Below are 24,954 nucleotides of genomic sequence, written 5' to 3' on the forward strand. Positions count from 1 at the left end.
AGATACCGGAGTGAATAATAAGCAGACTTCGCTCAAGTGAAATGCTGGTTTTAATTGTCACTGCTTCAAGATGCCTCGTCTCTCATTTTCTCCTGAGATGAGACAGGATCAGCCAATCGCTGCAAACGATGTAACACATGGCAGCAGCTTTACCGGCACACAGCAACAATAAACTGCCTTACTGTAACACAGTCCTTTTCTAGTCAAATTAGATGACAGGTTGCCAAGAAAGGTTCGCCGAGATACACAGAGAGATGCGACTGCCAACCAGAACAGCTCCTCAATATGTTTTCATTTTGTGGACACTGAATGAATGCAGAGGGCATTACTAATATATTTTGTGAGGTTTTTAGCTGTGGTATCAGCTGTAGCAGCAACAGCCTAACCAAGGTGATCCTTCTCCAATAATATGTTCCAGCTCTTCCTCGGTGGATCCTGAGGTACTCCCACAGTTCAGACTGGATATATAACCCCTTCAACGTGTACTAGGTGTACTCAGCAGGTGAGAGCCTGCAAAAGCTCCACTTAAAGAACAGATTGGATGGACTGGCAGAAGCCAAGCTCTGTTTTACAGCTGTTATGTGGGCGTATGCATATTATAGAGCTCTGCTTTGCAAAGAAAAACATTCAAAATACTGAATATCCTGCAACACACAAAAAGTTTACTCGGTAGGTGGTTGTAGAAGCTATTTTTTCTCCCGCTCCATCACAAACTGCACCAGTGAGCATCAACAGTCACCAGAGAGCAGGAGATCAAACTGCGAAACAGGCGTTCATTATTCTGGTTGCTACGCAACACAAAGTCTGACAGCAACTCCCAAATTCTCTCCTATTAATGATCTCGCCTATTTAAAATTAGGATGTTGTTAAAAATAACATTTACAGTTAGTGCTGCTCTGATTTCACCTAATGAGGAAGATGAAGAGCTTGTGATGTGGATACATGGTGTCCGACAGGCTGAGTTCATCCAGTGTTTGTCTAAATACAGCATTCACTAGATTCACACTCAAGTAATGGACTTTATCTGCTTTTCAGCAGAGCACAGAAAACTGTTTTTCTTTATCAAGTGAATGAGCTCTCTGCACGCTCTGTGAAACCTGCCTGAAAACTGGGTTTCACCTTTGATCAACAACTGCACAGCTTCTAAATGGCGAATGATGCCGTTTATATTGAGTAGGAAATGACTTCTTCTTCTTTGCTTCATAAATTTTGGACTTTATACTCAGAGTCAGACAGACAGACTCATTTACCAAAGCACTAATTATTGTGATGCCGTCTGTCTCTAAAGTCTGTTAATATAAACCACAGGAAAAGAGAAGCCGCACGCTTATGAACACAACTCAGATTGCACTGGCTAGCGTTCAATAAAAGCGCAGCAGCTACATCCCATACAACACACATATCAGGGTGACAGAACATGACAGTGTGGCATCTCATCAGCAAATCCCCCTCGGCTAGCACAAGCACAGGAAGAGCAGAGAGGGAGGAAGAACAGAGGATCCTTGATACAGACTCGCTGGAGCGCTGAGCAGGTGAGCTCGCCGAGTCCTGAGACTTGTCATTAAGCTTTGTGATTCAGACTAACCTGTTACAGTCGTAAAAAAATGTGTTGAAATGCTCGTGCATCTTCAAAAATGCTGAATATAAAAAAGTTCACATTGTTCTTAATTCAATTTTAAAAGTTTCATATATTCTATATATTTATTACAAGCATAGTCATTTTCATTTGATGGCTGTGGTTTATACCCCCTGAATATCAAAATCCTGTAATACTAATGAAAACAATCAATTACTCGTTTTTAATGAAGGCTGGCTCCATCGCTCTGGATGAGAGATGTGGTCAGAGGTTGACTCATGGTGGGCATGAACGTCGCGGTAATGTCTGGCTTTCTTTGAACTGTTTCCAGCCTGGTATGATTGTACAGCATCTTTAACGACTTTAAAAAACAATAATTGGGTGCAGTTTGAATTTATTTTGGATTTTCTCTAATATGCACAAGGTGAACAGCACTTATACAGTACAGGCTCAAATATATATATATATATATACACACCGCTGCTAATATTTGGTTAAATATTCACCCCAACCAATCACAGCAGATGGCCCCGCCCCTCCCTGAGCCTGGTTCTGTTGGAGGTTTCTTCCTGTAAAAAGGGAGTTTTTCCTTCCCACTGTCGCCAAAGTGCTGCTCATAGGGGGTCATATGATTGTTGGGTTTTCCTCTGTATGTATTATTGTAGGGTCGACCTTACAGTATAAAGCACCTTGAGGCGACTTGTTTGGCGCTGTATAAATAACATTGAATTGAATTGAAATGTCCCTTTAACTACACTTTCGGTGGCCATCAACAAGCTTCGGGCATAATTAACGTTGGATATTCAGCAATTCTTCCGAAGAGTTGACAGGTTAATTTAACCAAGTTTCCTGGCACAAATTTGCAACAGTTTTGAGATCAGCGCTTTGGGACCATCGTCCCAGGAACTTAATGTTAGCCTACTTTAGTCCAAAATGGCAGTTTCACAATGTGAAACTAGCTTCACTGTGCAGAGTCACACTGGAGTTAAAACAGTTCATTACGGGTTCAGGTGTTGCTGATGCACACTGTAACCATTTCCCTCTGATTTCAAGGTGACGATACGGATCTTCTTCCAGACTTCCAGGCAAAACTGTGACATATCTGAGTGTAACACATGTGTAGTGTACATTTGTTTGAAATGATGAATTTAGAAATGTCTCCAAGAAACATTCCCAACTTGTGTAAATCTACACTTGACAAGGAGAATTGTCCATGAGGTGTAGTCAAACTTCTGACTACAACTAGAGTTTTTGTGTAGATTTCTTAAGTAATGGGTAAAGCTGGAATTGCAGTAGCCCAGCAACCTCACTAGTTGTTCAAACTACTCTAACTTCAGTTTCATTGATTACCTAAGATGCCCATTGGAAACCTAGTTCAGAGTGATTCACTCCTAGAACCTGAGCAATTACCTGTTGGCTTTGCTTTGTGACTAGTCCTTCTGGAGCTTCAGGTAGTTTAAAGGTTTTCTAAAGCACAAGTAACTAGAATTAGCTGTGCAGATTTAATGGTTTTAATCTTTGCTCAACAACCCTTGATATCTGAATACAGCTATAAATAGACCTCTCAAATCAGAACTGTACTGTGTAACTGTTTGATTGAGTCAGAAGAACAAAATCATCGACTTGAAGAGACCGTGAGCAGGCAGTGCAGTTTAGTACACGAATGAACGAAAAACATCTACCATTCCAGGTAACTGAGTATTCATGCTAACTTTTTTAATAATTTGGGGATTATATGACAAACCCAACATACTTTGCACACCAGGTCAAACTCAACTATTAACTTTGCTGCACACAAACGACACCACAGATACCACACGGAAATACACAAGTAATCAGAATACTTCAAGGTTACCAACACATGAAGAAACTCAAACCGAGTCAGATACAGCACAGCATGCATCATGCAGTCACACTGAGACACATGGGGAAAGTCTCCTTGAAAACAAAACGCTATCAGGAATCAAAGATTACATTATGTCACCTCACGGTGCGTTTTAGTTCCCCATCTCTCAGATTCTGTTTGTTTTGAGAGTACTTTTATTCATGTAGGTGCAGCCAGTGTATAAACACAGAGACGTGTGGTAATTCATTCTCTGACAGTGTTAGGGGTTACATGGAGAATAAAGTGTAGTGAAGACGTGTCCGGATGGTATGAATGGAAATAGCGCTCAGCAATTTGCAGCCATGCTGACGTAAACTGTCATTTGAGGAGAGACTGGAAAGTTGGTTTTGTTTTCTATGTATAATGTTGCCTTGTTTTGTTTTGCTAAACAGCCATTTTTATAAAAGCCACTTTCCTGAATCGGTTGCTGGCAACAATACTGCTCAGAAAGCAGCGGTGGATGACAGAAAAGCTAACAAGAATTAGCTCTGCAGAGTGTTATTAGCGGTTGTCACCGAGCTTAGAAGCGTCTGTGAGGCACCGGAAGAGACCTGGTTGTGTTGACATCACACATGAGTTGGGGAATATATAGTACGGGATATAATCTGGGAGCTAACGGCTGCACTCATTTCTGAAACAAGATGAATGCTGCAGTTTCTTGAAAAGGGGGATTTTCGCTGGATGTCCCAATTGAGTCAATCTTATTTAAGTAGAACTGGAGTGATAAGGCCAACACTGACTATGACAACAACATTAACACAGATAGCTCTACCAGAGTTGTTAACAAAATGCTGCATTAGGTCTGAATGAGTGAAGAAAGTCACAGCTTTCAACACCTGGTGTAAAGAAGATTACCGATCGTGGCTAAAAGAGACATTTGGTTGGTTGATGGTGGTAGACGGGGAGGCCAGATTATTCTAGTTTTATGTTTTGCGTGAGAGAACGGCCTCTGGAAGTAAGAGAGCTATATACAGACAGCCTGTCAACCACAGATGGAACTAGGTTGGTTTCAAGGCTGGTGGTTGATCTGCTAAAACTGGAACACCTGTGTAAGACTCTCACACCTAAAATGCTGATAAGAATCTGCAGTCATAGTTTTGCAGACTCGGTGCAAGACCTCGTTTTTTCCCACAGTAACACCTGACTTGATGCTGACTCATTAAAAATCCATTTCATCTATTGTGCTCATCCAACATCTGTAAAAGTGTCACGTCTGACTTTTTAAAGCAAGAAAACAACATCTAACATCTCAGCCTGGCTTTCATATACTGTGTGGCAGTATATGTTGTTTGTTTGAATCATTAAGCCTTTCATTAACAAGATGGATTCAGGATGTAGTAAACAGATCCCAGAGTTTGGCAGACTAAAAGCTGGTCAGACAGGAAATCTGTAAGGTCACTGGCTTCATTTCTTTGGTAGCATAACTCCTTTTCTCTTTCACACATACAGTACAGCAGGTTTCCATAGAAACTATGTGCACATTACGCAACCATAATGGACACTGCTCGTGCTCATGTGATATTTAGCATCTGACACAAAGAGGAAGGTCTACAGACATTTTTTCCATCCTGGCCGAACTGAAAACTGAGCTGGAAACGTGGTGAGAAGAATATCATGAAAGAAGATGCTGCAGCACATAATGAAACTTCTCTGCAGTTTCCAGGAGAGTCTGTACTTAAACATGTATGTGTGTATGTTTCAATGTTGGCTTCCTTTATCGTGTAAACTCATGTGCTCGTCTCCTTGTACTGATTGATTGATTATACTAATATATCGTTAGCTTCATAGCATAATTGCCTAAGTCATTTGACTAAGTCAATGACTTAGGCACTTATGCTATGAAGCTAACGATATGACTCACAAATATTCTCCAGTTAATTAGTTTCAATCTAAAGTTGTGCTTCTCATTTACGAAATGAAATCTTGAAAGCAAAAAAGTAGAGCAGCTGAGTGTAACTGACTTTAACAGAACGTATTTAGCTCATCTTCTGTTATAGATGGGAGGATATAATACAACACTCGCTTTAATAACTGTGTCCACGTGCCTTCGAATAAACAGCAAGAATGAGCAGCAAATATCGATCAGACTTTATGTGGAAGAGAAACTAAGTCCACGTGAAATGTCTGAAGCTCATTGTTAAGACACACCACGTGGAAGTGACTGTGTCACGGAGCCCATACTGTCTTCTTATTCTTATATCTGTGTGCTGTGTCTGGTGCTTGTGTGATGGAGTAAATATTCCATCAGGGACGGAGGACGACTGATGCCTTCAGCAACCCTGCTGTCAGACGTTACCGCTGCTCTGGCTCTGCTCTGCGGAAACCTAAAAATGAATGTTGTTGTATTAACTGATATTTCCTAAGGTCAGACTTTGCATAGAAATGTTTCTACTGAAGGCTGAACCCACACTCGTTCACATTTTTACCACAGTTGTCTAGTGTAGAGCAAAACCTACATATGGTACAAACAGATTTTTTATTTTGAGATAACAAATCTTCATCAGCTAGAATGATGCGATTTGCTCGATTATGTTATTTGTCTAACCTTCCATCTTTTTCTAACACGTTTACCTTTTACCAAGTAGGCCTGCAATGTGAGAGCGAAGCGCTCTAATAGGGTGATATGGTACTACAAGGTCATTAAGATAAGATGGGGCCTGATTATTTAAGACCTTGTATGTGAGGAGCAGGATTTTGAATTCTGGATTTAACAGGAAGCCAAAACAGGAGAAATCTGCTCTCTCTTTCTAGTCCCTGTCAGGACTCTTGCTGCAGCATTTTGGATTAGCTGAAGGCTTTCAGTGAGTTTTTAGGACTTCCTGATAATAATGAATTACAGTCGTCCAGCCTGGAAGTAATAAATGCATGAACTAGTTTTTCAGCGTCACTCTGAGACAGGATATTTCTAACTTTAGAGATGTTGCACAAATGGAAGAAGCAGTCTTACATATTTGTTTAATATGTGCATTGAAGGACATGTCCTGGTCAAAAATGACTCCAAGGTTCCTCACAGTGTTACTGGAGGCCAAGGTAATGCCATCCAGAGTAAGAATCTGCTTAGATACCATATTTCTAAGATTTTCAGGGCCGAGTACAATAACCTCAGTTTGATCTGAATTAAGAAGCAGAAAGTTAGCGGCCATCCAGGTCTTTATGTCTTTAAGACATTCCTGCAGTTTAACTCATTGGTGTGTGCTATCTGGCTTCATGGACAGATAGAGCTGGGTGTCATCTGCATAGCAGTGTAAATGTATGCTATGTCTTCTAATGATGCTGCCTAAGGGAAGCATGTATAATGTAAACAGAATTGGTCCTAGCACTGAACCCTGTGGAACTCCATAATTAACCTCAGTGTGTGAAGAGGACTCTCCATTTACATGCACAAACTGGAGTCTGTTAGATAGATATGATACAAACCACTGCAGCACAGTACCTGTAATACCTACAGCATGTTCTAATCGCTCTAATAGGATATTATGGTCGACAGTATCGAACGCTGCACTGAGGTCTAGCAGGACAAGCACAGAGATGAGTCCACTGTCAGAGGCCATAAGAAGATCATTTGTAACCTTCACTAAAGCTGTTTCTGTGCTGTGATGAGCTCTGAAACCTGACTGAAACTCTTCAAATAAACCTCTGCAGATGATCTGTTAGCTGTTTGACAACTACTCTTTCAAGGATGTTTGATATAAAGGAAGGTTGGAGATTGGCCTATAATTAGCTAAGACTGCTGGGTCTAGAGATGCTTTTTGAGTAAAGGTTTAACTACAGCCAGCTTGAAGGCCTGTGGTACATAGCCGATCATTAGAGATAGGTTGATCATATTTAAGATCGAAGCATTAATTAATGGCAGGACTTCTTTGAGCAGTTTTGTAGGAATGGGGTCTAAAAGACGTTGAGGATTATTCTGGATGCTTCTATCAGTAGTAGTCAATAACCCAACTATGGTATTCTAGTTTTTCTATAAAGTTAAATAAAACTGCACTCAAAGATAATAGAACAACAGAACAAGTCAGTAATATTTTGGCCAATAGTCACACTTTTTACTGCAGATGTCTTTGTAGACACACTCACTCTGGATGCTCTCATATTCAGGCTATGCACACCATAGAAATCAATATTACCAAGATGAACCTCTCAGGGGGATTCTTAACCAACCAAAACGTTCAAGCTAATAAAAAAATAATCAGTTTCATTAACAACAAAAGGAAAAACTAAATTTTTAAATGTTCTTGATTACTGTGAACATTCGGCTTTCGTTGCTACAGGAGTCCGTTTTCCGATTAAAACTAGAATACAAAAGTGTTGAGCAAGCTTTTATTTCCCATGTGTCTCTGAGCCAAACAAGTGTAGAACATAAAGCCCGACATTTTACTACCAACCTGCAGTCCCACAGGTATAGGATGAAGAGAGCAGAAGTCCTAAAGGTAAAGATAAGAGCAGGAATGTAGAAGGAAACGCACTCACACACAGACACGGAGCTTAATTAGCTTTACTCCAACTTTTAAAAAGAGTTTTCGTGCTTCTTCACGATTTTGTGTCACTGCACTTTTCTATTTAATAACACAGAACAATGACCCTTTCATCTCAACGTATCTCCTCTGCCACTCTTGTTCTCTCTTCTTCTTCTTACCTCTTGTAATCGCTGGATGTGTTCTCTGCAGGTCTCTAAGTCACTGTCACCAGGAACCACGATCAGTCCCAGAGGAATGGCTGGAGATACAGAGGAACAGGACAATTATCCACCAGCACTTTGATATCTACTTATACACTCTGCAGTCCTCAGGACCCTGAGAGTCTAATTCTGGTCATGTAGCAGCGTGACTCAGAGCTGGGATCGCACTTAAATGGTACAAAGTATACATGTGAGCGGTCGGCAGTACTGTGGTTCCTATGGGCCAAACTGGGAACTGCAAACTGTTTCCCCCACTGTAAGTAAACACCTTCATTCAGTTAACGTAAGAATTTAATTTCCCTGTGACAAAACGAGCAGCACAAGCAGGAGCAGAAGACGTTTTCTTTAAAATGAGTCATTGAGTCCGTAAAATGACAACATATTGGACAACTGCACATCAGATGGTTTTCATCCAGGGCCAGAATTTAGTATTTAGTGCCAAATTGATAATGGCACCAGTAACTTTTATTTTAATAAATAAGCCTGACCAAGCTGGCTTCCCATCAGTAAGCCGATGTGGATGCTGAAAGAAAAAAAAGTGCCCCACGAGGCAGCCCAGGCCAGCAGCCTGCACCAGCACAGCACTGCTGGCTGAACATCACACAGCTCATTGTGCTGGAAAAGCTGTCAGACTGCGTGAAGACTTGAACACACACACACACACACACACACACACACACACACACACACACACACACACACACACACACACACACACACACACACACACACACACCTCAGCGAGGGAGACAAAGTCGACGGTTGCTTCACTAACAGCAGCCCAGTGAAAGCTTGACAGGTTCAAGAAAAGTGTGGCTTGTTTACTTTTTTGCTAATTGACTTCTCTCACAATATTTCTTGAAAGCAGGCGCGGACAGCGGTCTATTAGCCAGACACACCTTCAAACAGTCACCACAGCGCTGCTTTCAAAGGCAGCTGCTGCATTTGTAGCCGCACACACTGACCTTTTCAAGTAACAGACAAGGCAAAAACATGTAGAACCAGTAAAACAGGCAGATTGTTTTCCAGGGAAACTGTGAACCTTCAGACAAAGAGAAGAACGCCTTCGTTCTCAGACTGCAGTGTTTACCTCCAGTTAGCCATAATTCCAACACTTCTAAAGATCCCTGCTAGTGTTTGGAAGTGTTAGTGCAAACAGTACTACAGCACTGCTAACTTTACGTTTCTATTCTCTTTCTATTGTGCTGTTTTCAGTGGTTTCGATTCAGCAGCTTGCACATTCGCAATTTCTCTTCTCTTTTATTTCCTATTGACTCGGCGCCTGACTGGAAACACAGTCACAGCTTACAGATAATAAGCTACAACTAAAAGTGAGCTGCTGTTTTCACATTTCACAGATGGTAGTAACAATAAATGTAATGAAACCGTATAGTTATTAAACATCCTTCAACCTTTATTAAGAGTCTCTATTCTGTGCTTAGCATGCACACAGAGCCACAGGAGTGGCATTGAGATGATACACTGAGCCTCTGGCTATGAAATGTTTTTCTTTTTTGAATCGTCTCCCTGAGTGTGACACATCTACAAGCTGAGAGCAGTGATGGACTTACATAATGAAAACTTCTGCAAGCGAGAACAGAGAACGAGGCATAAAATATGACGCTAATTATCTGAAACCAAAACATGCTGGAAATATATTGAAAACAAAGCAATGAGGTAATGCCACTATGAATTCTTAATAAGCAATGAAAAACATTAATATCGATGTTTCCACTTTGGGCAAAGACCTGCAATCATATGTTGTCTTTGCAAATGAAACACATAAAATTTACCATTATTACCAGTTTACAGTGTTATGAAACGTGCTGTTTGTAACAACAAAGGTAACAGCGCCACCATGTGGTCTGACATAGCACTGCATGTGCACGCCTGCAAAGCCCACTGACTGTAATTGTCTCTAATGAGGAAGATCATAGAGCCGTCCCTTTCTATATTCCTGAAACATCGGAGACGTGCGCTGTTCTCTGCTGTCTGTGCAGCATGAACTGAAACGAGGAGGTCTGACGCGAGCACAGCGATGAGGAACGACTGAGATGGCTGAAAATGAGCATGTTGACCTTCACGCCTCTTCTCCACCTTTCAATCATCGAGCAGTTTTTATTTCCTTGTCAGCCTGAAGATGCTGCTGTCATTCAGCTACGCTACATAAGCCGACGGTTTATTGAATCTCCAAGCCAACTTTTCATTTAATTACATATTTTTAAAAAGTTGGTGTGTGGCAGGTTCATCACTATGTACTCCTGTCTCTACTTCTTTGAGCTGATGTTATCAAATTCAGTTACTTGCATCCCAGCCAGCAGGAAATTCAGCCAAATTCCAGGTGTTTGAGTGTTGTGTTGGCCAATCAGCAACACTTTACTTGATAAGTGACAATACAGCCACGAGACCAGAACCCATACATGAGATCCAACAGTACTCTTGGTACAGTGTCCTCAGCTGAGTCCCTGGATGTTGACTGAGACGGATGAAAATATTTGTTTGGCAAACAGCTACAGAAAGCATGTGGCAGGCTGGGCTGTCCCGCATGTTAAACTGAAGGGATCCTCAGTTATCTGGCAGCCTCATAATAGTGATATAAATATTATTGTCCTAATAACTTAGACATACATGTCTGTGCGGATCAACCCAAACTGAGTAACTTCATCATGTTATAAACTTCCAGTAAGGAAGCCACGGCATATTCTTGCTAAGTACAGGTCATATGATTAAAAACATAGGAATATTTGTGACATTATGAGTGAAGCGTGCATATGAAGACAGAAGCAGAATGCGTTCACAGCGTCAGCAATGTGACCGAGTGGACACACAGATGTTAGTGAGGGTGTCTCTCCTTACATGCTTGCCGTAGTTTGTCCTTGTCGTAGTGCAGAGCCTCGTAGTCACTCATGCTGATCCGGCTGACTCTGATCCTCAGCCTCTCCGGGACCGGCTGCTGACTGAGACACAAACACGGCCCAAAGACTTTTAGCAAATGCTCAGTGAAACCCGCACGTGTCATATAACGCACGCTGCTCACAGGGTTGGATTTGGCTGCTGCTGCAGTGAGTGACTAAAAAGAACGTACTCGTTGAGGTGTGGTATAGAGGTTCGCCGTTTGGTTTTCTGAACCATATTGGCCTGGTTTCTGAGGCTGATATGGATGACTGATGGAGCAAGTCTGCAAGGTTCACCGTCCACCTAAAAGCAATACAAAAGCAATAGCCTCAATCAAAAATGCAATCAGCTAAGCAGCCCACAGATTGATACCCAAATGTACTTAGACATCAGCAGAAGACCGAGGTGTTACTTGAGAGCCAGTCAGTGGGAACGATGGGTACAAGTGTAAACAGGAAGCAGGTTCAGTGACAGTGCTGGATGTTACCTCAGCCCAAAGGTGTACATTCAATATTAAAAAGCACATGGCTACAGAACGAGGCTCATGTGCACCATTTACCTGCACCGGGAGAGGTTTAGTAGTGGTGAGGATCACTTCTCTGCACTGGTTCAACCTCTCACCATGACCTCCAACCTGAAGAGTAGCCTACACACACACACACACACACACACACACACACACACACACACACACACACACACACACACACCAACTTGAGTTCAGACTGCTTGGAATACAGTGCTTTTACACAACACTCCCACTTATGGGGGAAGTTTCAAATCACTAAGTCCAATTAAAGCTCCTATTAAAGAGCTCTGCATCAAAGGACTTCAGCTGTACAACATAATAATAATAATAATTATGTAATAATTAGGACAGATCCTTGCTTCTATCAGAAAACGTAAACAGAAAAAGCTAAATGTAGACCTGTCCCATCGAAGTGAAACTCTAAGTTCAACCAGGAGGTTCCACCTGAAACATCTGCAGCCCACAACAAACATTACCAGCTGGTTAACTAGTGAGTTTAAATTGGCCATAGAGCTGAATTCAAGCGTGAATAGCAGCCTCTGATAATAAAATAACCTGACGTTGACGTATCAGGTCAGGAGAATGTGCTTCGAGCTGATTGGTAAATGACCACATGTTACAACCAAGGATACAGAAGAGCATCTCTGAATGCACAACACACTGAACCTCGAAGCAGCCGGGCTATAGTAGCAGAACACAGCTTTTGCCCCTCTATCAACCAAGAACAGGAAGTTGAGTGTACAGTTTGCAAAGGCTCACACTGGACAGCCAGACTGGAAGACGATGCCCGGCGTGATGATTGATGACACAGTGTGGTGTAAAGAACAAAGAGCACAGTTCCATCCTGCCTGGTTTAAACCGTTCGAGCTGCTGCTGGTACATATCCCCTCGCCACCCTTTGGGTCCCAAGTTCCAAACGAGCATTGTTTAAACTCCACAGCCTGCCAGAGTATTGTTGCTGACCACGGGGTCCTCAAACATGAAGGTGGGTTCACTGTACTCATCAGCCCCACAGCACCTTTGTGATGTACTGAATGGGGTTTGGGATCAAGAACAGGCAGCTGACAGATCTGCAGCAGCCATGTGATGCTATCATGTGAATATGATGATGTTTCCATCTCTTTGCTGTATCTATGTGGTAGTAGCAAGGTGTACCTAATAATCTGTCATAATTCTGTAATTATGACAGATTATTAGATGCGTTCTAAATCAAAAACAAAACTGAACACAAGACAAAGGCTCTCAGGTGGGAGCTGGTCATCCTCCTTTGTAACCATGGTTACCAGGACACAGAGAGAACGCCATACCAGTGAAGTCATCGTGAATCCGATAACTTCGATGTATCCGTCGTCATGGCGTTGAGGTTCAAAGTCATGATGCTCACTGGGGTTACCCCACGGTGTGGTGCCTGCACAATACCTGGGAACACAACAAGTACCATCACGAACACAGAAACACCTGCTTCAACGTGAGTGTCCAACGCTCTGTATTTGTTTGAATGAACGTTGCTCAAACACCACAGCTGCAGTTCTCTTATGATATTTACAGCTGCTCTGCTTCTCTTTAATCTGAGTAGGAAATGTGCCTTTGGACTCTCGCCATTAATGTAACAACACATGACAAACACAACATGCTTTTGTAACCAAAGCTCTCCTGATAGGGCTGACTTAGGATCTAGCACCCTTTACATTTGTTAATGCTGCACACCCGGCAGCCTGACTGGCATGTATGTCTTTGTGTTACTAGTCACAGCTTACATAGATGGTAATGTGTACAACTAGCAGTTTTCTGTCAGTACACTGACTGACCTGGGGATGTTGAGGAAGACCAGGCACTGTAGCTTCAAGTCCTGAACCTTTGATGTTAAATCTGTCCCATCACACTGCAGAGGGAGACAAAGAGAGGAAGAGAGATACAGATGGACTTAAACTCATCACTTTGGCATCATCGTGGAAAAAGTCCTAAAATGCCAAAGAGAAGCACAAAGACTAACCGCCTCACTCAGCTGATCCTTACTCACACTTCTCCACATAGCAAAACTGGTATGGCCCGGATCCAGCCCACACAATGTGCTTACACATGGCCCACATACTGCAAAGAATGACGGCCCTTTGGTGGCCCAGATCAGGTTTGCCAGAGGTGGCCCACACATAGGCCAGCACAAGGCCAGTTGCAGACACACTGGTGGTCCTGAGCTGGCCCATGTGTGGATTACCTCTGGCAAACCTGATCTGGGCCACCAAAGGCAGTATGTGGGCCATCTGTAGGTGGTGTGCAGCCACGGGCCAGTTGCAGACTCACTGCTGGCCCAGATGGCAGCCTAATCTGTGCCTTAATCAAGCCCTGTAATAACAACATGCGCCAGAACATGCATAACAGTGCAAACGTAACATGACGAAACTCTGTTCAGACAGTGAATGGACTGATTCTTATATAGAGCTTTTTTACTCTCCCAATTACTCAAAGTGCTCTATACAACATGCCACACTCACCCAATCACACACTTCCTCTTATCTGAGTGCTCCATAAACCTCTGACTGGGTGTGTGCACACACTGCAGTTACCAATGATAAGTACTCTCTTGCTTGGGCCATACTCTACTGTATCTGAATACGGTGTATAAGATCTGAATCGGACAGACAGAGGTTTGGCTGACAGCTACTCACCACCACCTTGATGTGCTTTGACAGGTCTTTGGAGCTTCCCATCAGGAAATCTGAGAATGCCGTCTGTGTGAGACAAGCAGGAGTGCATCATGAAATCAAAGCAGGCCCTTATTCTTTGCTTATTGGTTGCACCAGTCACACAGACATGATTGACTTATTGGAACAGAGTTTGAAAAACGAGCAGTGGTCCTTTAAGTTGGATCATTATTAAAGACACATGCTTCCAACATGATTTTAAACTTGAGGGTAAACTCACCCCAGCGTAGAACATCTTATTCCTGAAACGACTGTTAAACTTCTCTGGGTTGGCCTCTGAAACAGTCACAGACAGTAAATGAAGCACATGCAGAGCCACCAAACAACAAGTCAGAATGTGAATCTTTGTGTCACAGTGGTGTTTGTACCTCTCGACTCGTGAAATTCAAGAGTCACATGGGCATCAAATCCAAGGCTGAAGTAATTGTTGAAAACATCCAAAGGAAGCTGAGACCATGCAGACACACACACACAGGTTAGCTGAGGTCACATTGGTAAAGCCATTGCTTGAGAGTGTGTGTGTGTGTGTGTGTGTGTGTGTGTGTGTGTGTGTGTGTGTGTGTGTGTGTGTGTGTGTGTGTGTGTGTGTGTTGTAAGGAGCTTGGAAAGAAAGCATCTGGAGTTCTTTACATTTCTTGAAGATGTTTCACTTGTCATCTGAGAAGCTACTTCAGTTCCAAAACCAAATGGTAGAGAGTCCCAGGTTTGTGTGCGTGTCCATGTGCGTGCGTATGCACTGACCTTATCAGTTTGCTGTTCATCTGGCTCAGCCCCTGCACTGTGGTTTGGTTCAACCAGGAGGTTCCACCTGTCTAGCTGGACAACTGTTCCCTCCTCCACATGAGACAGGATCTTAGACAGAGGTTCATCTGTGTAGCCCTGAATGCATTCACATACAGAAATGCACGCACAAATATACAGATATGTGACACATTTAAGGAAAGTTCTGAGGGTTCACCTTCATCATAGCATGCTTTCCAGCGTGCAAACATCCGCAGAGCACAAAATTAAAATACATCAAAATAAATAAAAAGCTATGGCCCCTCCTGTGGCTGATTATGTGCCTATGTTTAAGGCACCACCACAAACCAAAATAAATTTGGGGAGAATGTTGTTCCATCCATCCAGCACTTTGCAGACACTTGTAGAATTCATGCCAAGTCAAAGGCTCACTAAAACACTTTGCATTTTTACTTCATTCTTTACTTTTAAAAAAACTGTCACTTCCAAAATCAAACGCTACAGGAGGTGAAACTCAGGGTTAATCCAAACCTATAAACAGACTGGAGGTAAATCTAAACGTAAAAACATGGCACACACACAAGAGTTAGAAGACATGATAAATGTTGATACAAAGGAGTTTGACTTCCAGCAGCCAGCGACTGGAGTCTGGATTTATTCATGTTAGATGTGTGTGTGTGTTTCTTAGTTTGTACCCACCCCTCCCCAGTTAAGGGTCCTAGCGAGGTCATTTCCTGTCCCAAGTGGTAACACAGCAACCGGAGGCTGGGGGGTTAATGCCAGTTCATCAAGACAGGATAGGATCCAACCCACCTGGTTCAATGCACACACACACACACACACACACACACACACACACACACACAAAATGACTTTAACACCACAACCGCATTAATATGGCAAATCTCCGTTAGCGAGTTAACGCAGTCTGTCCTGTGCGTGGGCTGTACAGCGCTAACACGTTAACGAGCTAACCACGCTAACGGTTGTTTAGCCGCTTGTTTAGCCGCTTGTTTAGCTTGTCAACATGAGGGGGGAGACAAAGAGTGATTCAAAAGACCACTATGAGTAGAACATTGAGGAAACAGTTCACACTGCACGGGATAGGGTTACCGGGGCCCCACCCTGGAGCCAGTCCTCGGGAGGATCCTCGAGACAAGCGTCTGGTGGTCGGGCCTTAGTCCATGGGGCAGGTGCAGCTCGACAAAGGACATGGGCCCATCCTCCTGTAGGCCCACTACCCGCACGAGGCACTGTTGGAGTCGGGTGCAATGTGTGTCGGGTGGCAGCCAGGAGCAGGCCCTGGCAGACCGATCCCTGACTACCAAAACTAGTGACTGGGACATGAAATGTCACCTCCCTGGTGGGGAAGGTATAGTCGGGCTCACCTCAATGCACATCTTGGGCTCTGGAACCAGTCTCCTGGAGAGGGGTTGGACTCTGTCTTAGTCTGGAGTTGCCCCTGGTGAAAGGCAGCTTGTATCCCCTTGGCTTGCTGCCTCTACGTTGGGGTTTCTCCCGGTGGACGAGAGAGTTTGCTCCCTGCGCCTACGGGTCGGGGAATGGGTCCTGACTGTGGTCTGCACTTATGGGCCAAACAACGGTTCAGAAACGCAGCCTTCTTGGAATCCCTGGGTGAAGTGCTTGAGGGTGCTCCACCTGGAGACTCTGTTGTCCTACGCGGAGGACGTCCAAAAGTGCACGTGGCACCAAGACACCCTAGGCCGCAGGTCGATGATTGATTTTAGAATCGTATCACCAGACCTGCGGGATATCTTCTGGTCAGTCGGGTGAAGAGAGGGGCAGAGTTGTCAACTGATCACCACCTGGTGGTGAGTTGGATCAGGTGGCGGGGGAGGATACTGGACAGACCTGGTGTAGCAGAGGCCCTGGACCACAAGATCTTCAACTCACACCTCCGGCAGAGCTTCAATAAGTCTGAATGGGCCATGTTCAGCACCTCCATTGCCCAAGCTGCTGCACTGAGCTGCAGACACAAGGCAGTTGGTGCATAGTACGGGTGGAGTACTGATGACTGCAACTGAGAACATTGTTGGGCGGTAGAAGGAATACTTCTACCGCCCGACGAGGGGGACGAGTCGTTTATCTCTGGGGGTGATGTCACTGAGGCAGTGAAACTGCTCCTTGGTGGCAGGGCGATGTGGTGGATGAGGTTCGCCCTGAGTTCCTGAAGGCTCTGGATCTTGTAGGGCTGTCCTGGTTGACACGCCTCTACAATGTTGCATGGAGGTCAGGGGCAGTACCTCTAGATTGGCAGACTGGGGTGGTTGTTCCAACTATAGGGGGATCACACTCCTCAGCCTGGGAATGTCTATGCCAGGGTGCTGGAAAGTAGAGTCATTCCGTTAGTTGAATCTCGGATACAGGAGGAACAAGGTAATGTTCCTGGTCATGGAACACTGGACCAGCTCTTTATCGGCTCAAGGATACTTGAGGGTGAATGGGAGTTTGCCCAACCAGTCTACATGTGCTTTGAGGACTTGGAGAAGGCATGTGACCATGTCCCTCGGGCCATGCAATCCTTATACAACCGTTGCAGCTCCGCAATAAGCTGGACTTGTTTCCGGTTGGTGATGTACTCTGCCAGAGCCACCCTCTGCTCTGCATCTCTAGGTGTAGCCAAGTGGCACAAGGCTTTCACTTTGGAGGTCTCAGAATCTCATCTCCGCTTTTCGCGGATGATGTGGTTCTGTTGCCCTCATCAGGCGAATGGAACAGTTCGCAGCAGAGTGTGTTATAGGATATGAATGACATATTTATTGTTTGATTGTTTAGTCCTGTTGGATTATAAATAAAGACACTGCTCAGAAACGGACTGTTCTGTACTACCTGTCTAAACCAATCAAATGGAAGCTAATTAGTGGCTTTGAACATTTTAACTCCTTAGTACAAAAAGTAAGGTTTTCTTGAAGCAGTGCTCAGATGACACTCATGCATTTATTCTGCCAGTCAGAGGTTCATTCAACTAAATCAACCTGCAGCTAGTGTAGCCTGCAGGGACAGCCCTCTAAAGCGCTCTGCAGAAAGTTGGGCTCTTTATGCTCAAAATCTCTAGTGATCAAGTCTCCAGTCAGCAAAGGTCTGAGACTTTGTGATGTCAGAGGAAGAACAGCATCACTAAACCAGATCTCATGAGGGGAAGCCGAGCCAAAAGCTTGAAACTGGAAATCTATCCATCCATCTATCAACTTCTAAATAATATGCAAATTAAATACACATTATAATTCATTTGATTTGTAGTTTTACACCCTGATTAAAAGCAAGAACGGTATAAGCAGGGCTCTGTACTACTATTACAGTACTGTTTTGTCCAAGCATGAGCTCAGACAAGAAGCAAATGTGCACATTTAAAAAGCTTGGTCCAGCAGGTCCTGGGAGTGCAAAAACACTCGTAGCTAATGATCAGCAATTTACCATATTTTCTTATATCTGAGACTATTTTCAAATAGAGGTAAGAGAAATCATTCCACCTAGTAAATAATTTATTCCCAGGCGGCAGCTGAATGCAAATGCACATGACTTTTGCAAAGTGAACATATTAATGGTACATGTCTGTGTGCATGTGGTCATTCTTACAGTGCCGTCTCCTCCACAGGCCAGTATCCTTAGGTTATGGACTTTACGATACAGTTCCAAACTACAAGACAAAGGTCGATGGTTAATTCAGTTCATTCTAACACAGCAGATATACAGTGGTGTGAAAAAGTGTCCGATTTCCTGAGTTTTTTGGTATGTTTGTCACACTTAAATGTTTCAGATCATCAAACAAATTCAAATATTAGACAAGGACAACACAAGTATCATCTTTGTAGAATTGTTGTAATTCAACCTCATTTGAGGGTTTTTGAGGATGAACAGCCTTTTAGATCGGATGCAGGTCAGGACTCCAAAGTCTTCATTTTGTTTTTCTTAAGCCACTCAGAGGTGGACTCGCTGGTGTGTTTTCGATCATTATCCTGCTGCAGAACAGAAGCGTCTTCGAGGTCACAAACAGATGGCCGGACATTCTGCTTCAGAAAGCTTCAGCAGAACTGATGCTTCCATTTGCTGCAGCCAGGCTCCCAGGTCCTGCCCCAGACCATCACACAACCACCACCAGCCAATTTTACTGTTGGTATGATGTTCCTTTTTCTGAAATGCTGTGCTAGTTTTACGCCAGATGTGATGAGGCACACTGAAAAAATTAAACTTCTGTCTCTTCAGTCCACAGAACACTTTTCAAACTGGGGGTCATCAAGATGTTTTTTTGGCAACACTGAGACGAACCTTTATGTTCCTTTTTGCTCAGCAGTGGGTTTCATCTCAGAACTCTTGCAGGCCAGTTGTGCCCTGCGTCTGTCTTATGGTGGAGTCAAAGTGAGGCCTGCAGTTCTTTGGATGCTTCTCTCTTAGATAAATCGTTACTGTGCTCTTGGGGTAATTTTGGCCAGCTGGCCACTTCTGGGAAGGTTCGCCGCCGTTCCTTGTCTTTGCCTTCTGTGGATAATGGCTCTCATTCTGGTCTCGGTCTACTTCCCTTTGTCAGGCTGGTCATAGTTAAGTGACTTCTTGACTAAGAACAGGTGGTGGCAGTAATCAGGCCTGGGTTTAAGCTTCACCACAGTAAACCACATATACCACAGTTAATTTACGTTAAACGAGGGTGGGGTGGAATTTTTTCCCTTTAATAATAAACAATGATAAACAGCTTCATTTAGTAACTGTATTTAGTGTTTACTCATATTATCTTCTGTTTATCTAATATTTAACTTTGTTTGATGATCTGAAACATTAAGGGTGACTAACCTTGAACAACAAATAGGAAATCAGGAAGGTGGAAAACATTATTTCACACAACTGTACATGTGTATGTGCATGTATATGTGCATGTATATGTGCATGTATATGTGCATGTATATGTATATGTGCATGTATATGTATATGTGTATGTGCATGTACATGTGCATGTATATGTGCATGTATATGTGTATGTATATGTGCATGTATATGTGCATGTATATGTATATGTGCATGTACAGTACATGTGCATGTATATGTGTATGTGTGTGAGACACTAACCCCTCCTTTGGTCCTCCTTGGCTCAGGTCAAACACCTGTCTGGGGTTCAGATACCACATGAAGGACTGCAAAATCTTAGTGCCCTGACCAACAGAGAAGCAGTCAGTCAGACACACTTCGTCACAGTTTTTGTTCCTGTGAGTCCACAGATATGTTCATGTTTGTTTCATTGTGGCCTCAAACATCAACAGTGACACAATTGATCACTAATGTTCTCTCTTTGGTAATGAGTTAGTTAACTACACCAAGTTATTATTTTACTTTTGTTTAGAATTGACTTTGTTTTAGTTTATATTTTAGTTATTTTTCCAGCTTTTGTCCTGTGGTTTACTGTTTTTATTTAAAATGTAAAACTTTCTGTTGCCAAAAACACTAGATCTAAATCATTTTGGACAAAAAGAGGACTACTACGAGGCCACTGACTGCATGCCTGCACTGGTGTGGATCTGTTTCAAATCTGAGTACCTGGTTTCCTCCACTCTTGGGATTGACAAACACAAGCAGGGGTTTCATAAGTGGTGATGGGATGGGTCGGATTATGAATGGCTTCCACTGCCGCCCGTCCTGTCAGAGAAAAAACAGGATCTGCTCAGATGGTCAAAAGCACAGCAGCTGTTGTTCACTGCAGTATTTAAAAAATAGAATTAAGGACCGAAAACTAAAAGCTATTTTAGCTTCTCATTAGAAGACATCTGAAGGTTTCCTGTGCCAAACTAAAAGCAAGTCATGTCCTAAAAAACAGGCTTTATTAACCAGTCATCATCACAGAAACAATATTTAATGTGTGACTGTAGAACAGTGCAGACTGTTCCCGATTTGCTGCCTCCTCATAAACGTCCTGTTACACATGAAGTGAACATGGAAGAAGCTCTGCTTTGACTTTATGAGAATTCAATAAACTGAGTGCATCTTACGCACACTCACATCAACCTTTTACTAAAACAAAAAACTAAAATAAAAATAGAAGAAAATAGAACTAGAGTTAGAAAACAGACTGATTGTGGTATTACAATCAATTACAATCATCTATAGCTATTCGTAAAAACATCCATCCATTCATCCTCTTATCATTTTCAGGGTCACGGGGGGGCTGGAGCCTCTCCCAGCTGTGGCTGTGAAGGTCCTCAGCCTCCAGGTCATCGAAGTTTGAAGGAGGAGTGAAAGAAGCATCTATGTCCGCTGTGACGGAACGACCATCTTTGAACAGAGGGCGGGGCTTATCACACCAACTGTCTGCCATCTATGATACAGCTTTGAGATCCTTCCCAGACGCCTTAACGCCCACTCACATCCTGGGCCACTTGACCTCAGGAGATCACATGATAGGGTGGGGCCAGGTTTCACAATGGGCCTTGGGGACACGCATAGGGCTTAAATCTGGGACTCTCCACCAATTGTCTCTTAGAACTGAGAAGTTTCTTCGGCTCTAAGAAACGTCTTCAAGAAACTCGAACGTCCAGACGCTTTTCTTTCCAAGCTCCTCAGACTACGATGGCCTGGATGACCGAGAAGCTTCACAGACGCTGGCTGTGTCTGTCCCAGCTGGGATAGGCTCCTCCCTATATCAGCTGTCTTAGGGGGAGGGGCAGGGTACACCCTGGACAGGTCGCCAGTCTGTCGCAGAGCTAACACGTAGAGACAAACAACAACTCACACTCACATTCACACCAGTGGGCAATTTAGAATGACCAATTAACCTGACCCCACTAACGTCATGGAGAGTGGACGGAGGAACCCACGCAAACCTGGCCAGGTGGTGGAACTGAACTCAGGACCTTCTTGCTGTGAGGCAACAGTGCTCACCACCGCACCACTGTACTGCCTTTAATGGCGTCATATAGCATCTTTACAACGTGTATAAATGTAGGTAAGGCACTAACGTTGATGCATGGACTGTACAAAGATGTCAGCATGTGAACCGGGGCTGAGCTTGCCCTCCGTGTTTGGATGATATCATCGGAAACGTGCTGTTCAAAGGTTCTTTTTCCAAAAATAAAATATATAAAGTGTTCGTGTGTTGATTTAAGATGACAAAGACTCACAAACACTAGACAGGCTTCGCTGTTTGCTTAAGACGCCAGAGTTCAAGCTTCCTCTGCAGTGTGCCTTAGCCCACCCTGTAGCACAAGACTAACCTCTTTTTTGCTGCTTTTCCTCTTGAACGATGTTCTCTTTTTCTTTTTGCTGGACTTCATCGATGACTGTGAGATGGAGAAAAAGCAGCTGATTTCACATCATTTCATCATTTGTACTGCCATCACTACTCCCCACAGTTCCTTTTATTCTATCCACACACCACTTAAAGGACCTGCAGTAACATGAAACCACTGATCTGACTGATGGCTGCCTGAATGACAGCAGACAACAAAATGACCTCATAATTGAAGCAGGATGGAAGCACTAAGAACAGCGTTACCTGATGGCGTTTGACCCGAATTATCCATGTTGGTGGAACTATGAGGGCAGCATGAGCACCCATTGGACAAGCTTCCTCAATTTGCTGCAGCATGAAGCAAGAAACCTTGTTGTGGTACTAATGGAAGAGATGCATGGTTATAATATGTGCATTTATTGAGCTCTGGAGACATGAACGGCATCAGTTTGATACCCACAGCCTGTTTGCACCACGAGCAGCTGATGGCAACAATCTCTTTACTGTGGAACGCAAACTTCTGCTGGAAGCCCTGAAAGCACAGAAGGAGAAACTGCTATAACAATTAAACTTGTTTCCACTCCTGTTCAGTTAAAGATGCAAAGCAGATGTTTAGGACAACAGCGCTACTGCTCGTCAGTAAGACAATCATTTCCACACCTTCCCACACTGTCTGCATTTGCCTTCTTGTCGTCTCCGATGCACCCAGTGATGGCGAACCACAATGGGCTGAGCACACACAAAAAACACAGCAGAAATTTACAACACTCAGAATTCAACGAACATGAGTGATTATAGCTGTGACTGTACGATGATCCAGCTGCAGCAGCAGGTTTGAACCCCAGAGAAAGAAAGAAACCAGAACTCACCTCTCGAATATTTCTGGATCCTGATTCTCTGAATGATGGTTTACACCTGAAATTAATCTGGAGCAGAGAAGAAGAAGAGGGTTACCGGGGTCTAACGGCACAGCTGAACACTGGGCCTCTGACTGGCACACTTCCTGGGTAAGCAGCACTGACACGCCTGTGGGACCAGGCCAATTAGGTGTCATGTGTCTTACAGTTAAGGGTCATGACTTCCTCAACAGGACTCGCTGACAGAAAGGAACAAGCAGACGGGACCCCCCAAGCAAGAATTACGTCACACAGGTGTGACGACACACATCTTTAGTTAGCACTGTGTAGCGCTACCTCCATCCTGGCATTGTGTCTGCAACCAATCGTGGCCCTTTTTGATAGTTTCCTACACCAGAACACTTTCAGAAAGCAGCTTCAGATCAATGACCTCCTTGTGTTTTCAGATCAAAGCACCCAAACCGTCAAGATTATCAGATTGTCACACCACAAGAAAAACGAGAGGACCAAATTTGAAGGATTTCAGAAAAAAGGACCCTGACAGAAGAAGAATTTTCAGAGGACGAGTCTGCCCTGGATTAGCTTCCACGTTGATTCACTCAGTGTCTAAATACCTACACCTGTTCCCAGTGGAAATGACATCTCCATCAACAATAATTATTTTTGAGTGGCATATGCCACCCCTCATCCCATGCTGCTGTGCAGTGATTCATTATAATAGACTGATGTAAGGTTCAGAGCACCCACGATCAACCTGTGCATCAGGCCGAGGATCAGAGAGGAGGACAGAGGACAGAGAAAGAAGACAAGGACGAGTTCTGTGTATCTCACTCTAAAGCTGGGGTCACTGACGGGTAGCGTGGCATCCATAAGAATAGCTTTAGAGCCGGGAAACTGCAAATCAGACAGGACGCTCAGTCAAACACAACCTGTTGTCCTCTGCTTACAAATGATGAATTCGACTGCACTGACATACAGAATCATCACCAGCTGCAATCAACACTGGATCCATGTTAGACTTCCAGGTGTGTCCAACTCCAGTCCTGGAGAGCTGCGCTCCTGCAGCTTTTAGATGCATCCTTGTTCCGACACACCTGAATCTAATGAATGGTTTGTTATCAGGCCAAACGTGATGGCTGCTGAAGAGGGAATCCAACCATCGGATTCAGCTGTGTTGGAGTAGGGATGCATCTAAAAACTGCAGGACTGGAGCTGCACACCCCTGCTCTAGGGAGCGTTCAGTTTGCTTCACACTTCTCTGCGATAATAAAGGCACAGAGTCTCTGGGACAGAGACTCACCTTACTGGTAGTCATAAGGACTAATATACACCTCTGTGTCTTCATGTATCCTCACAGGCAGCGTTATACCTTCTCCAGTTGTTCTATGCAGACGGTGTGAGCGACGATCTTACAGGCAGCACACTTCCTTCGACTGACAGACTTTTGCTACAAAGAAAAAAGGGAAAAGGTGATCAGCTCTGAATAGAAACATTGATTAACAATTAAATCACATGAACAGGAGAAAAAAAAACAGGGTTCTTGTGTTGTAGTCGTTCATTTGCTTTATGAGCCTCAAAGAACAGCAGTCACTATGAAGCCTTAATTCCATCTATGACCACTGGGAGACAGTCCTGCACCACGTGAGTGAAACCACCACAGATACACAACATAGCAATGATATGACTTGACAGTATCTAAAAATATGACGGCTTTGTGCGTGTGATACAGCCAGCATGTGTCTGACAGTGATATGAGCTGACACGGTGCTGCAGGAGAGCAGCTTCAGTGTGCATGTTATTATTATAGAAACACAGCGTTTATTATCCCAGATGAATCAAAGCACTCAGGGGTTCAGGCCTCAT

General features: G+C 43.7%; 1 protein-coding gene across 6 annotated transcripts in view; it reads right to left on the reverse strand.

Annotated features, from left to right (window-relative positions):
• The window catches only part of LOC146642922 (diacylglycerol kinase zeta-like), a 92,767-nt gene that overhangs the window by 26,176 nt on the left and 41,637 nt on the right, over positions 1-24,954 (reverse strand). For 4 of the 6 annotated variants that reach the window (XM_085399123.1, XM_085399122.1, XM_085399120.1 and 1 more), the window contains exons 5-25: positions 24,461-24,538; positions 23,923-23,985; positions 23,104-23,160; positions 22,895-22,963; positions 22,695-22,766; positions 22,499-22,615; positions 22,218-22,283; positions 20,548-20,646; positions 20,083-20,165; positions 18,601-18,661; positions 15,703-15,816; positions 15,004-15,141; positions 14,631-14,709; positions 14,483-14,538; positions 14,227-14,289; positions 13,369-13,442; positions 12,868-12,979; positions 11,591-11,677; positions 11,222-11,334; positions 10,993-11,093; positions 8,095-8,174 (exon numbers count right to left, since the gene is read on the reverse strand). In XM_085399123.1, coding sequence (XP_085255249.1) covers positions 8,095-8,174; positions 10,993-11,093; positions 11,222-11,334; positions 11,591-11,677; positions 12,868-12,979; positions 13,369-13,442; positions 14,227-14,289; positions 14,483-14,538; positions 14,631-14,709; positions 15,004-15,141; positions 15,703-15,816; positions 18,601-18,661; positions 20,083-20,165; positions 20,548-20,646; positions 22,218-22,283; positions 22,499-22,615; positions 22,695-22,766; positions 22,895-22,963; positions 23,104-23,160; positions 23,923-23,985; positions 24,461-24,538 — 1,782 coding nt within the window. Of the gene's footprint in view, positions 1-7,843; positions 7,883-8,094; positions 8,175-10,992; positions 11,094-11,221; positions 11,335-11,590; positions 11,678-12,867; positions 12,980-13,368; positions 13,443-14,226; positions 14,290-14,482; positions 14,539-14,630; positions 14,710-15,003; positions 15,142-15,702; positions 15,817-18,600; positions 18,662-20,082; positions 20,166-20,547; positions 20,647-22,217; positions 22,284-22,498; positions 22,616-22,694; positions 22,767-22,894; positions 22,964-23,103; positions 23,161-23,922; positions 23,986-24,460; positions 24,539-24,954 lie in introns of all 6 variants that reach the window. The other 2 variants (XM_085399124.1, XM_085399121.1) reach the window with 2 other exon arrangements.

Source organism: Rhamphochromis longiceps, linkage group LG23, assembly GCF_057381845.1.
Source record: "Rhamphochromis longiceps isolate RC_006_pf linkage group LG23, R_longiceps_female_GT1.1, whole genome shotgun sequence".
Taxonomy (NCBI): domain Eukaryota; kingdom Metazoa; phylum Chordata; class Actinopteri; order Cichliformes; family Cichlidae; genus Rhamphochromis; species Rhamphochromis longiceps.